Below are 12,945 nucleotides of genomic sequence, written 5' to 3' on the forward strand. Positions count from 1 at the left end.
CTGTCTGACGGACCACAGATCCTTGGCCATCGCCAGTGCTTCAGTGAGGGGCTTGTTATCCGTGAAGGCTGTGAACGGCCTACCCTCGAGGAAGTAGCAGAAATGGCGGATGGCCAAATATAGCGTCAGGAGCTCCCAGTCGAAGGCGCTGTATTTAAGCTCCAGCAGGCGCAGCTGCTTGCTGAAAAAGGCTAGCAGGCGCCATTGTCCATCAAGCCACAGTTTCAGAACTCCCCCACCACCCCCCCCACCCCCGCCCTAGCTGAGGCGTCCATGAGGAGCGCCGTGTACGCCTCCTTCTGTGGGTGCACCAGCAGTGTGGCGCTGGATAGAGCTTCTTTTGTCGCAATGAAAGCCCTGTCCCCCTCCTCAGACCATGATAAAGTATTTTCTTTGCTGGCCATGAGCGCAAACAATGGGCGCATGGTGCGCGTGGCTCTGGGGATGAAACGATGGTAAAAGTTCACCATATCCGCGAACTCTTGGAGGCCTTTCAGGGTGGAGGCTTGGGGAATCGTTGAAAACCCGCTACCTTCTCCGACGCCGGCGTGGTCCCAGCCACCAAAATAGTGTTCCCCATGAACTGAAGGGACTCCTTGCTGAACTGGCATTTGACCGCATTGACCTTGAGGCCGAAGTCCGCCGGCTGGGCAAAGAGTGTGCGGAGGTGGGCTTTGCGTTCATCGCGGTTGCGACTGACAATGAGAATATCGTCCAGGTAAATGAATGCAAAGTCCAGGTCTTTTCCAACTGCGTCCATGAGGCGTTGGAATGTTTGGGCTGCGTTCTTTAGACCGAAGGGCATACGCAGGAACTTGAAGAGGCCGAAAGGGGTGATAATGTCTGTTTTACCCACGTCGTCTGATTGCACCAGGATCCGATGGTATCCCTGCATGAGGTCCACTTTGGAGAAGACTCGTGGGCCATGTAGGTTGACGGAGAAATCCTGTATGTGGGGCATCAGGTACCTGTCGGGGGTGGTTGCATCATTCAACCGATGGTAGTCCCCGCACGGTCTCCAGACCCCAGACGATTTGGGAACATATGGAGTGGCAATGCCCAGGCGCTGTCCCAGTTCCTGGAGCTTGGAGAACTCCTCCTTTGCCTGCTGGAACTTCTCGGTGGAAACCGTCTCGGTTTAGCGTGCAGCGGGGGGCCTTGTATGGCGATGTGGTGGAAGACCCCATGCTGGGGCAGGGCGGCTTTGAACCATGGCTCTAAGATGGCGGGGAATTCATGGAGAATCTCGTCAAGCTCATCCCTGGTGGCGGCTCTGGTGACGATTTTGGGCCTGCAGGCTTCTGCTGTGTCCAGTCGGGTGGAGTGGAACGTTTGGGCATTGACCAGCCTTTGCCCTTCATGTTAACCAGTAGGCCATCAGCTCTAAGGAAGTCGGTCCTTAACAGTGCAGTACCCACGGAGGCTAGGATAAATCTCCAGTGGAACATCTCCTTCCCGATCTGGATCTGTGCCCTGCGGGTGCTGATGGTGGAGCCGTTGGTCGCCCACAAGGTTGGACCTCGAGATCGGATGCAAATCTCTAATGCTGTGGTGGGGAGGATACTGAGCTCAGCCTGTGTCCACCAGGAATCGGAGGCCGGTGGATCTGTCCGTCACATGAAGAAGGCTGTTTGTGCAGCCAGCCGTCGCAGCCATCAACGGCAGCTGGCCCGGTCATTTCAGGGCTGGCGGCACTTACGGGCTTGCGCTCCCCAACGCTGGTGGTAGAAACACCAGGTCGACTGGCCCTCCTCTGGCTTGGTCTTGGGAGTGGTTTGCGGTCGGCTGGCTCCTGGTCGTGCCACCTGAGAGAGAACTGCCTCGTTCTCCCTCTTCGTGCGCCAGAGGGCGTCCGCACGGGCTGCTGCTCTCCTCGGGTTCGAGAAGTCTTCATCTGTGAGGAGCAGCTGGATGTCCTCTGGCATCAATTCCAGAATATCTGGTGGAAGAGAAAACAAGGCTTGTGGTCTTTTGCCAGGGCCAGCATTTCATCCATCAGCGCCAATGGACTGCGGTCCCTAACCCCATCGAGGTGAAGGAACCTAGAAGTCCGTTGCTGGGGAGTTAGCCCGAAAGTTCCAAGCAGCATGTCTTTGAGGGCGGTGTACTTGCCCATAACCGGGGGGGGGGGTGGATGATGTCGTCCACCCTCGCTGCCGTATCTTGGTCCAGAATGCTCACGACGTGATAGAACATCGTGGCGTCTGAGGAGATGTTGCGGAGTTGAAATTGTGCTTCTGCCTGCCTGAACCACGTTGTCAGTCGGTGGGTCCAAAAGGGAGGAAGCTTGATGGAGATAGTGTTAACCTCTGCTGAATCCATGGTGTTTTGAGTCCAGAAAAACGTCTGGGCTCGTTGGGGTCACCACTGTGGTGGTGTGAGCAGTGGGAGAAACACAGCCACCATGTTGAGGGTCGTTAACGACTGTTTTTATTCAAATTCAGCGCATCCCTTTAAGGGCAGCATGGGCTCAGTCACCTGGTGCATTGTGACATCATAATCGCTGCCCAAGGTCCGCGCTGGAAGGGACGCTGGAGTCAGAGAGAAACCTCTGACAATACCATTTCCCCATGGCTGCCCCGCCACGTGGCGATACAAGCGGGGCCAGTTCACCATGAGGATGTGCGCCACTACAATATCTCAATAGTTTTGGTGATTGATTTGATACATGTAATATTCTCTGATTATGGTGCAAGTTCTGCTTTCTTTTGTATTAAACTTTTAATTACATACAAATTATATCTACATGCTTTATTTGTGGTTTGCTATAAATATTCATCATGCCATTTTAAAAATTATAAGATATTCAACCTGATTATTTGATTTAAACATAGAACAGTTGAATGATTTCTGCACCTTAAATAGTGTTGTCAAATCTAAAATATTTGTTCACCCAGTTCTGATTATGAATAAACTAATTTTTTTGCAAAAGTTGATTCATGTACTTTATTTTGTGAAATCTGATTTTAATATCCCAATTGTTGTAAACAGTTGCTGGTCTTGGGTAGATTTACAGTATTGGCTTAAGACAAAACCATTCATCATTATATTCATCTGTATGATATGAATGAAAAGCAAACTTAAATATATGTTCTGCTTTAGGCAGGAGCAGTGAAGGACTACATTAAAATGATGCTACAAGACGATAAACTGAAGTTCTTAGTTTTCGCTCATCATTTAATCATGTTGCAGGCTTGCACGGAGGCTGTGATAGAAACTAAGGTAACTTGCATTTTAAATTAACTTATTGTTATCAAAATTACATTACTGCTACATGCACTGACTAATATTATATCTTTGTATTTCATCTGATTTAATGAAATGTATTTAATAAAGACAGGAACAAATTGAATTCATTGTGGTATCTTACGTGACATGAGAATGTTTGACAACCAATAGTTTGAAAACTGATATCTCAATGCACTGTGTCTGACAACATAGAAACAAACCCTTTTGTCCATATTGACCAAGTTGGCTTTCTGGGCTAGTCTCATTTCTCTGCATTTTATTCATATCCTTCCTATCTACAGGTTCAGATATGGACTACCCTCTTAAGTAAAAATGTTGCCATCAAGTCCCTCTGAAATCTTCCCCCTCTCACCTCTAGTTCTAGAATTGTTTACCTGGGGAAACATTCCCCCAGATGAGAGGAATTGAATATTCACTTTATCAATGGCCCTTTTAAGGTCATCCCTCTGCCTCCAGGGAATAAAGACTCAGCCTATCCAACCACTCCCTTTAACTGAAGCCATGCAGGCACTTCTTGGTGAATCTACTCTGCACCCTTTCCAACTTGTTGATATAGTTCCTTTACCTGGGCAACCACAAGAAGTTACTGTAATTATATGCTTGGCAATGCCAGCAAACTGTAAAGCTAATCAATTGGTCATACATTTCCATTAGTTACCTACTTTGTATATAATTATTTTACTTGATGTGTTCTATTCATAAGATGGCATCCATATATGATGCATTTACTTGTAAGGTCAAGAGTGATTTATGAATCCAGATGAAAGGCTGTCTTCAGAGAATTGGGTATACTTTCCATCCTCAAAGTGAAAATGATATATTTTAGCTCCCTAAAACCCATGTGTATGAGTAGCTTAACTTTGAATCTGAATTTGTATGATAAAATTAGTATCTTTGTTTTCTTTGGACATGTTTTTATTTAGAATCTGTCACAATAATTCTGCTTTGTAAGCATTTTGATTATAGCAGTAATTATTGACATGTGAACTTGGCAGAAGTGATCATTCTCTTTACTATTTTTGTAACTATTAGTCTGTCTGCTACGTATTAATATAAAACTTTACGTATTAATATAAAACTTTAAAGGAAGTACAGTGAAGCCCTGTTATAACACGATCGTTGGGATCCATAAAATCTCATGGTAAAAAAAGAGGGGTCGTGCTAAATCGGGGTTTCATTGTACTTGCATTTTGCCAGACGTCCCTGCTGCTGCCAGGACTTATCGTGTTATATCAGAATTAACATTAAATTGGGGCGTGTAAAATCGGGGTTTCACTCTGCAAGTAGAAATGTAATATTAGTTAAATCATTAAAAGCCGGCACAAATTTATGATTTAATATTTCTTTTTTTTTCTAAAAATTATGTTTTTTTGGTCCTAATGTTCAACTTTAAACAATTTTAACTAACTTAGAATAAATTTCAATAAAAAGAGATATTGTCGAGATAACACAAATTGATAGGGAATTCAGAGGAGACCATTCAGGCAGAGCAGAAACAAATGCTCTCAAAAGCTAAAAGGCATCTAAAGTCCTCAACTGATCTAAAGATAAGTATTAACACATTGGCAGAAAGGAATGCAAGACCATCATTCAGGAGAGAAAATAGTATATTCATATTAAGTGATAGAGGGACAAAAAGAATGGGAAAATGTCAGATACCTACAACAACAAAAAAAATCCCTGTTTAAAAGAAGATACTGTCACTTAGCTTGCCGTAGCTTGGATATTTCCTCTCTGAGGAAGAGCTTATTAACAGTCTAACAGTAAAAGGGAGGTCAGTGGTGATATTAGATGAAATAAAAAAGAAGCAAAGAGATGATTTTTAGAAGGAAAGAACCCTCAATGCAGGAGGTTACCCAGTCTAAAAGAGATACTTAGGATATGTAGATTGTGTCAGATAAAGAATCTTAGGCCTTACATGTTTAATCCTTTTCAGAAAAGGGAGTTATGCCAACCAAAGTATAGTGATTTGTTAATATTTACAATTATAATTTTTGTCAAGAAAACTGAGGAGTGGCAGCATCATTAACAGTGGAATGGATTTCGTCCTAAACCAAGTTGAAGTCCCTATTAGGCCCACCTGGAATATTGTGTGTAATTCTGAGCCCCACATTTTAGAAAAGATGTCAATGCATTGAAAAGATTGCACAATGATCTTCTAGAATAGCATCAGGTATGAAGTACTTAAATTATGTAGTGATAGGATGGAAGTGAAGTTCTCTGTGCAGCAGAAAAGACCACCAGGGAAGATTCAAAATCATGAATAATTTAATGTGGTAGCTAAAAATGGTTGACAATCCAAATCTGCTAGAAATTTACATAAAATCCTGTAAGCACTCAGCAGGTCAGGCAGTGGAAAAAAAACAGGGTTAATGTTTCATGTCAATTACCTTTCATGAGTTCTGATTTGTACCCAATCCCATTGGATCAGTTCTGATGAAGGTCCATTGACTATTTCTCTTTTCACCAATTGTTAAATGTACAATTTAAATGTGACAAAAAAAATTCTAGTATAAAAAACACCAATCTAATTAAGGATGATTGGGGAAACACAGGAAAATATTTATTTGGAGAGCCGGAAATTCTCATTCAGAATGCATGGAAATGGATTGGACAACAATGTGAAAATGAGTATGGAATAAATACTTTAAGAGAAAATGCAATACAGAACGTAGGAAAAGTAGCAGGCCAGTTGGCTTAAGTAGTAACATTAATACAGGCAGAAGTTTCCGATACTGTATCATTTTATAAATAATCTGTATCCAATGTATTATTGTATAAATTATCCTGCAATTAAAATTTAAATTGACAACATGAGAGGTCATGTGATTCGTAATGTCTGTGCACATCCAAAAAGAGATTTTCAGCCTCATCATACTTTTCAGCACTTTGTGCTGTTGTTCAAGGCTTTAAGAACACAGATTCAAGTACATTAAATTTTGATCAATATTTCAGACTAGATGGCCTGAAAGGCCTGCTTCTGTGCTGTACTGTTCCATGCTTCAGTGAACTCATCATCTGGTTGAAAAAAATCTTTCCTTGTTTTAGTCTAATTCTATTAATTTTGAAAATCATTCCTTATGATTTTGATCCCTCGAGCACAGTGCTTCTCAACTTTTTTCTTTCCACTCACATACCACTTTAAGTCATCCCTATGCCATTGGTGCTCTGTGATTAGTAAGGGATTGCTTAAGGCGGTATGTGAGTGGGAAGGGAAGGTTGAGAATCACTGCTCTAGACCCAATTGTTAATGAAATATTTGCTTGAAAAAAATTGTCATTGGCTCATTTCCTTTGGAGTTATGAAACCGTGCACAGAATGAGTCAATTAGGAACGATCATAACAGTGGTTTTCAAACTTTTTCTTTCCACCCACATACCACCTGAAGGAATTACTTAAAATGGTATGTGAGTGGAAAGAAAAAGGTTGAGCACCACTACTCTACCATCTTAATTATTTCTCTTCATTTCCTGTTTCAAAAAACTCACCTTATCCAGTTTTGTAGCTATGAGTTTTCTCATCTCCACACTTCTCCAGTCCCAGGATCAACTTGTAAATTTCCTATTCATCCTCTTCAGTGCAATTGTATCTTTCCTGTAAAGTGACCAGAAATATGTTACAGTACTGAAGCTGTGGCTGAACTTGTGTTATATATCTTTCAAGCATAAATTCCCTGTTCTAACACCAGCTATGATAGGAAAGGCTGCTACATGCCATTTAATGGTTTTATTTGCTACCCTTTATGATCTGTGTACAAATACTCCAAAGTCTCTGTTCCTCCACTTCCTCTTCCCAATTACTATTTCTACCCAAATGCATTTCCATTGCCCAAGTCACTTGACAGCTATTTCTTCCTGCAGTGTAAAGTTTTTTTTTCTCTGCACTGTCAAACATGTGTCTAATTTTGTGATTATGGATGATCAGCAATCATCAATTTCACATTCAATACATACAAGTGTGTAGTTTTAATAAATATTACAAAAGTAAGGAGACAGACTTCCAAGCCCAGTACAATCCTATTGCCAATAATTTTCTAATCACAAAAACATCCATCAATCATTACTTCCTGGCACTCAGTCAATTCTGAATCTCATCTGCCACAGTCACCTGTTGTTAAATCAATTCTCAATTGAATAAAATTACTGTTGATCTCTTTTGGAACCTTTATTCTGATTTTTATTCTTTTCAAAAACTATGTTAAATGGGCATCAATTATGATCACTGACACGAAAATACTCTCCTACCAACTTTCTTCCACCTGCCCACCTTCATTCCCATCAGATGAAACCCAGAATTGCATTTCTTCTCCCCCACCCCCACACTTTCTTAACTTCCCATTTGAGTTAACTTAACTTCCTGGTTAAGTTTAGTTTAAATTGTTCCCAATTATAGTGGCAAATCTCACTACAAAGATGGTTGTCCCAGACCTGTTGATATGGAACCTGTCTGGTGTGTACACATCCCACTTAATGCTATGAATCCTCCATCCCACATTATCTCTCCAGCACCACATGATTATCCTCTCATTCTAAACTCACTGGCATCTTACACTGGAAGTCATTGAAAGTATTGGCGTAACACAGAATGAGTATAGTTTTTCAATTCCATATTGTTCATGTGACTTGTATTTGAACTTCATAGCTTTTAGTCATTTGATTGATACTTTAATGATTACTTTTTGTTCTGTAAATTAAATGTGATGGAACATGTATTCATTTAGGTACAATACATAAGAATCGATGGCAGTGTTCCGTCATCGGAAAGGATTCGTTTTGTCAATCAATTTCAGAATGATCCTAAAGTGAAAGTTGCAATTCTCAGCATCCAAGCTGCGGGACAGGTATTAGAGCTTGAATAAATTATCTTGATCTGTTGATTTTATTTGAGATATGTCCACATTAATTAAGCCAAAATGCTATTTGGTGCTGTTGCATGTTATTTACAATTTTAGTGTTGGTTCTTTTTAAGTCTTCTGTTCATTTTTGTTTCTTTCTGAAGAGAACTGAAATATATAAGCCAAGTTTTGCATTGCCTTTTGTCTTTTTGGCATATTTTTGACTTTCTCATTGTTCCATTGAGTATTTGTATATCATTTCTGAGCCCCCTTTTAGTTGATTTATTTTTTCTACTCAATTTTCATTTCTAACAGTTTTCTTTTTTTTTTTTGCTACTTTGTTTCTACTCACTTATTTATTCAACAATTGCTAAAATAATTTGCGTAAAAACACCTAATTATTTTGTACTTGACTTACTGACGTGACAAGAATAAAATGACGGAATATTATCCAGTTGCTCACTTTATTAGTTGAATCAACGCTGTGCCTCAGAATGGTACTGTATGTTTTCTCTTCCCACTTATCCCACTCTTAGCAGCATGTTTGTGGAATTGAGATCTGAACATCGTACAAAAAAGAGAATATGGTGATGCTTTTTGAAAGATCTTAGCAATCTTGAAAGTCATTAGTGGAAATGTTTCAGCCTTGGATTATACATGAATTTATGGAATAACTTAATGACAAGGATCCAAGTCAAATCTTTATTTTGGCTATCAAACCATATTCTGCTAATCATTTTCTTGCCACATTTTAAGTCTTGCCTTCTCAATAGGTTTACTCATAATACTGCACTGAGCCATATCCTGCTGCACAAAGAACACGATGTTACTTGGCTAAGAATCTGCTGATTTACATTTAATACTTCCTCATTGTAAGGATGCTTATGTAGTTTATTCATTTGAGTGCAACACACAGAGTAATCAATCCTACAATTATTTTTGTTCACCTTGTGCTTTATTAAAAAAATTCATGTCTGATGTGGAATTTATTTGGCCTCAAATATGTAATCAGCTACTTTTTTTTATGTCTACTGTAATTTGGTTTTAAAATCTTATTTTCAATTGCATTGATTATTCAGAATCTCTGTTGGCTATTTTGCTAAAATATGTTTAATGATGTAACTTCATATCCCATGTAGGGTCTAACATTTACAGCTGCAACACATGTTGTCTTTGCTGAGCTGTACTGGGATCCGGGTCACTTACTGCAGGCAGAAGATCGAGCTCATCGTATAGGACAGTGTAGTTCTGTTCACGTTCATTATCTCATTGCCAAAGGAACATTGGACTCGTTCATGTGGAGTATGCTAAAGCGTAAGGTACTGTATGTGTTAAATGATACAATCTTGAGTATTTACACAACAGAAATATGCTGGACAGAAGAAATCCTTTTAGCCTATTGCAGTAAAATTGGATCTTTTGAGAGTGCAGTTCTTTAGCTTCCATTTCACTGCTTTTCTCCAAAGTCCAGCATTTTAGTTTAATCTGAGGTATATTTCAGGTAAGTTACTTTTGATTCTGTTTCCACCACATTGTCTAACAGTGCTTCCCATTAATAATGATAAAAAAGTATTTATTTTCCCTCTGGTTCTTTAGTCTTTTTTTTAATTCTTCTTCTTGGCTTGCAACTCTCTTGTCAGTTGGCAAAAAACTTTATTTACAAAATTGAAGCCTATTTGTAACTTTGACCTGTATTATGCTCACTCAAAACAGGAGTCCAAATGATTTGGAAACATAAAAGGGAAATTATGTCATGATAGTTAGAGGGATGTGTTTTTGACAGTACCACTTTGCTCGTAATCAGCTGGAGACTCCTGCTCTCCCTGTTGCTGTATGCAACTCTGCCAGAAACCTGACATAACTTGCTTGTGCACAGTAGTGTAGTGAGTGTCCAATGAGGGTAATTGTTGAGTAGGTCAGCAGATGAAGTGTTACTGTTTAGTACTAAGGTATGGAATTCTGGACTGACATAGTGGGTGTGGGAACAAGCTGGAGGGTTAGAAAAGTAAATTGGGAGTAACTTTTCAGGAACAAGTACAAAAGGAAGTAGCAGTTTTGAAAGGGAAAAGGATGATATGTGTGGAGAGTGATATAAGGAAGAGTACATGTATGCAAATGTATAGAGGATGCTACAGTGACCAAAGTCAGTCCATAGTCAGGACTAACCAGAAACCATGCTGGACGCAGTGATCCATGTACTTCTTAGCTCGGGAAGCTGCTATCAATGAGGTGGCACTAAGAACAGCAAGGGCCGAACTCTCCCGGGCAATCAGTAAGGCAAAGCAGTCCTAGCTTTTGCTTAGTTGATAGCTAGATGAGCAATTTTGATTTAGTGGAAAGATAATGTTTCACCCACTCACATTCAGTGGTTATGAGATATCAAATCTTATTTAAGTTTGTAAAAAATTCAATACAATATTAAAGATGCAAAGTCTGAATTTTAATAAAATGTGGGGCCCATTCATGGATTATTATAATCTGAGAATTTAAATAGTGTGGATGCTCCAGGAATAGTCAGGGGGCTATTATTCGATTCATATTTACAACATATGTACAGATAACCGTATTTAGAGGGAGGGGGTAGATTAGTAGGGAGATTTTTTTTAAATTTTTATTATTAAGACAAATAGGAAAGGGGGGTTTAACCAAAAATTATGGATCATATGGACCAGATAACATACCTGGTCGGGACCATCTGACTGAGGTCTGAATGGACACCTTCAATATCTCACTCCAGCAGGATTCAAGGGAGCCACCATCATCCTGGAAAGTGATGGTAGCTGGAAATGACTACCATCCAGTGGCACTGACCACCATGATCATAAGAGATTTGAGCAACTGGTAATGGAGCACATCAAAGTGCACCTACCAGCAACAATGGACCTATAGCAGTTTGCCTATCAGTGGCTGAGAAGTATCACTGTAGCGAAGGAAATTTGTGTCATCAGCACTGGGCAACATGGGCCTGTGACTGCTTGTGCACTGATTGCCTATTTAGCTAATTGAACTTGGGAGTTTGAGTGGAATAGTATCAGAATAACATCCAATTGGATGAGCTTGTCTGTTCATAATTTCAACATCACCTTTATCGGCCACACTGGATTCAAAAAACCAAAACATTTATTTAAGTGCACTATATAATTAATTTGGAACATCGATGTATTTCACAAATGATATGAAGTGGTACCACTGTACCATAATGGTTCAGTGTTTAAAGTTATTATTTGGTGGGCTCGTTTACATTATTTTCCTGCACATTCATCTAATTTCCATTTATGTGTATTTGCCCAAGACAATCTAGTCAAATTTGTTAAAATAGGGAGCCTGCATTATGCAAATAGTTTATTTGAATTGTCTTTTCTCCCCCATTGCCTCCTGTTTTTTTTTAGCATCTTTGTTCATTCTTCTTCCTGCAGTCAAATAGATCCTGAATTTGCATTCAGCTAAAGTACAGGACCAGGCCTATTTCAGATAAATGTCTTATTTTGGAGAACTGCCCAGTCGCAACAGCAAATCATTTGTAACATTATTTTAACCATTAAAATAATGTTTAATTCTCACCAAAAAAAGTGCTGGCCACCACCGATCACCGACACTTCCCCACTGAGGCCCCACTTGTGCCAGGAGCCCGCGGTCTGCTGCTGCCACTACCAGGAGCCTGATGATCCAGTCTGTATGCTCCGAAAAAAAAATCGGATAAATTAGGATTTCTGATTTGTTCGGATATCCTCATTTATCTGAATTTTTTAAATATTTGGATAACTGAGGATTTCAGGGAATCTGATTTTGGATAATCAGAGTTGTACTATATGTTCTGTTAATTCTGCCGGATCTGATCGGATCTTAGTCAGTTAATTTGACTAAGATCCTATCAGTGATCAGTTTCTGCAAGTGGAGTGTTCCATCATTGGAATATGATCTGTTCTCTGTAGTGGGACTTAATTTAAAGTAATTCAAAAGCAGTAAACAGCAGATTCTGAAAAAAAATTTAAAGAAAATGCTGAAAGTTCGACAGGTGAGGCAGCATCTATGGAGCAGGATTTCACCAGTTCTGACAAAATGTCATTGTCCTGGGACAATCATTCATTCTCTCTTCTGAGCACATCATTCTTGATCTGTGTTCGTTGAATGAAGTTGATGATATTTTTGTTGACCAAACCAAAATTGTACAAGATTTTATAATTTCTAACTATTAAGGAAGTTTATCAATGAAGAATTGTTCGTTGATTAAAAGGCACTTTAATAGAATTTGTGGAAGTATAATATTTGTTTTTGAAGTAGCTTGTAGAAATAAATTTCATTAATTTCTTCATTTGCAGACTTGTGTTACCACAAATGTCTTAAATGGAATAAGGCAACAACTGGAAGTAAATAAGGGGGATAAAGAAAAATGGGATTTCTTAAGTACTGCATTGGCCTGGGTGCCAAATGAAAATTTACGAGAGACTCATGATGAAGTGTTCTTCAACCATGTAAGAATTTGATCTTCTAAATACTAATATTCAGACATAATTTCTAATTAAAATGATGCCTGGGTATGTTATGGTGGACCATAATGTAATTAGTAATTTCTGTGATGTGTTTACTGTAAATAGTTTACATCATTTCAGTAATTCAGTACTAAATTTTAAAATCTAGCACAATCATCTTTATTGCATCTGTTTTTATACTGCATTTTTGAAAGAAAAGATGTTTTCAACAGGAATAAAGTGCTTATAAAGGAGTAATTCAAGTTGCAAGTTTAAAGCTCAAAAGGAGAGGGGGGGGGCATGGTGTGATGGCGTAGGGAGAAGACCTGGAGAAACACCTCCCCCAGCAGAACTTTTAAAAACTCAATTTTAAAGTTTTAAATTCTTTTTAGA

The 12,945-nt window shown here is 39.5% G+C and overlaps 1 protein-coding gene across 5 annotated transcripts in view; it reads left to right on the plus strand.

Annotated features, from left to right (window-relative positions):
* zranb3 (zinc finger, RAN-binding domain containing 3) overlaps positions 1–12,945 on the plus strand; it is a 133,560-nt gene that overhangs the window by 62,147 nt on the left and 58,468 nt on the right. For all 5 annotated transcript variants that reach the window (XM_069935142.1, XM_069935137.1, XM_069935138.1 and 2 more), the window contains 4 exons: positions 3,103–3,222; positions 7,970–8,089; positions 9,223–9,402; positions 12,403–12,555. In XM_069935142.1, the coding sequence (XP_069791243.1) occupies positions 3,103–3,222; positions 7,970–8,089; positions 9,223–9,402; positions 12,403–12,555 (573 nt within the window). The remainder of the gene's footprint in view (positions 1–3,102; positions 3,223–7,969; positions 8,090–9,222; positions 9,403–12,402; positions 12,556–12,945) is intronic.

The sequence above is a fragment of the Narcine bancroftii genome, chromosome 4 (genome assembly GCF_036971445.1).
Source record: "Narcine bancroftii isolate sNarBan1 chromosome 4, sNarBan1.hap1, whole genome shotgun sequence".
Classification (NCBI taxonomy): Eukaryota; Metazoa; Chordata; class Chondrichthyes; order Torpediniformes; family Narcinidae; genus Narcine; species Narcine bancroftii.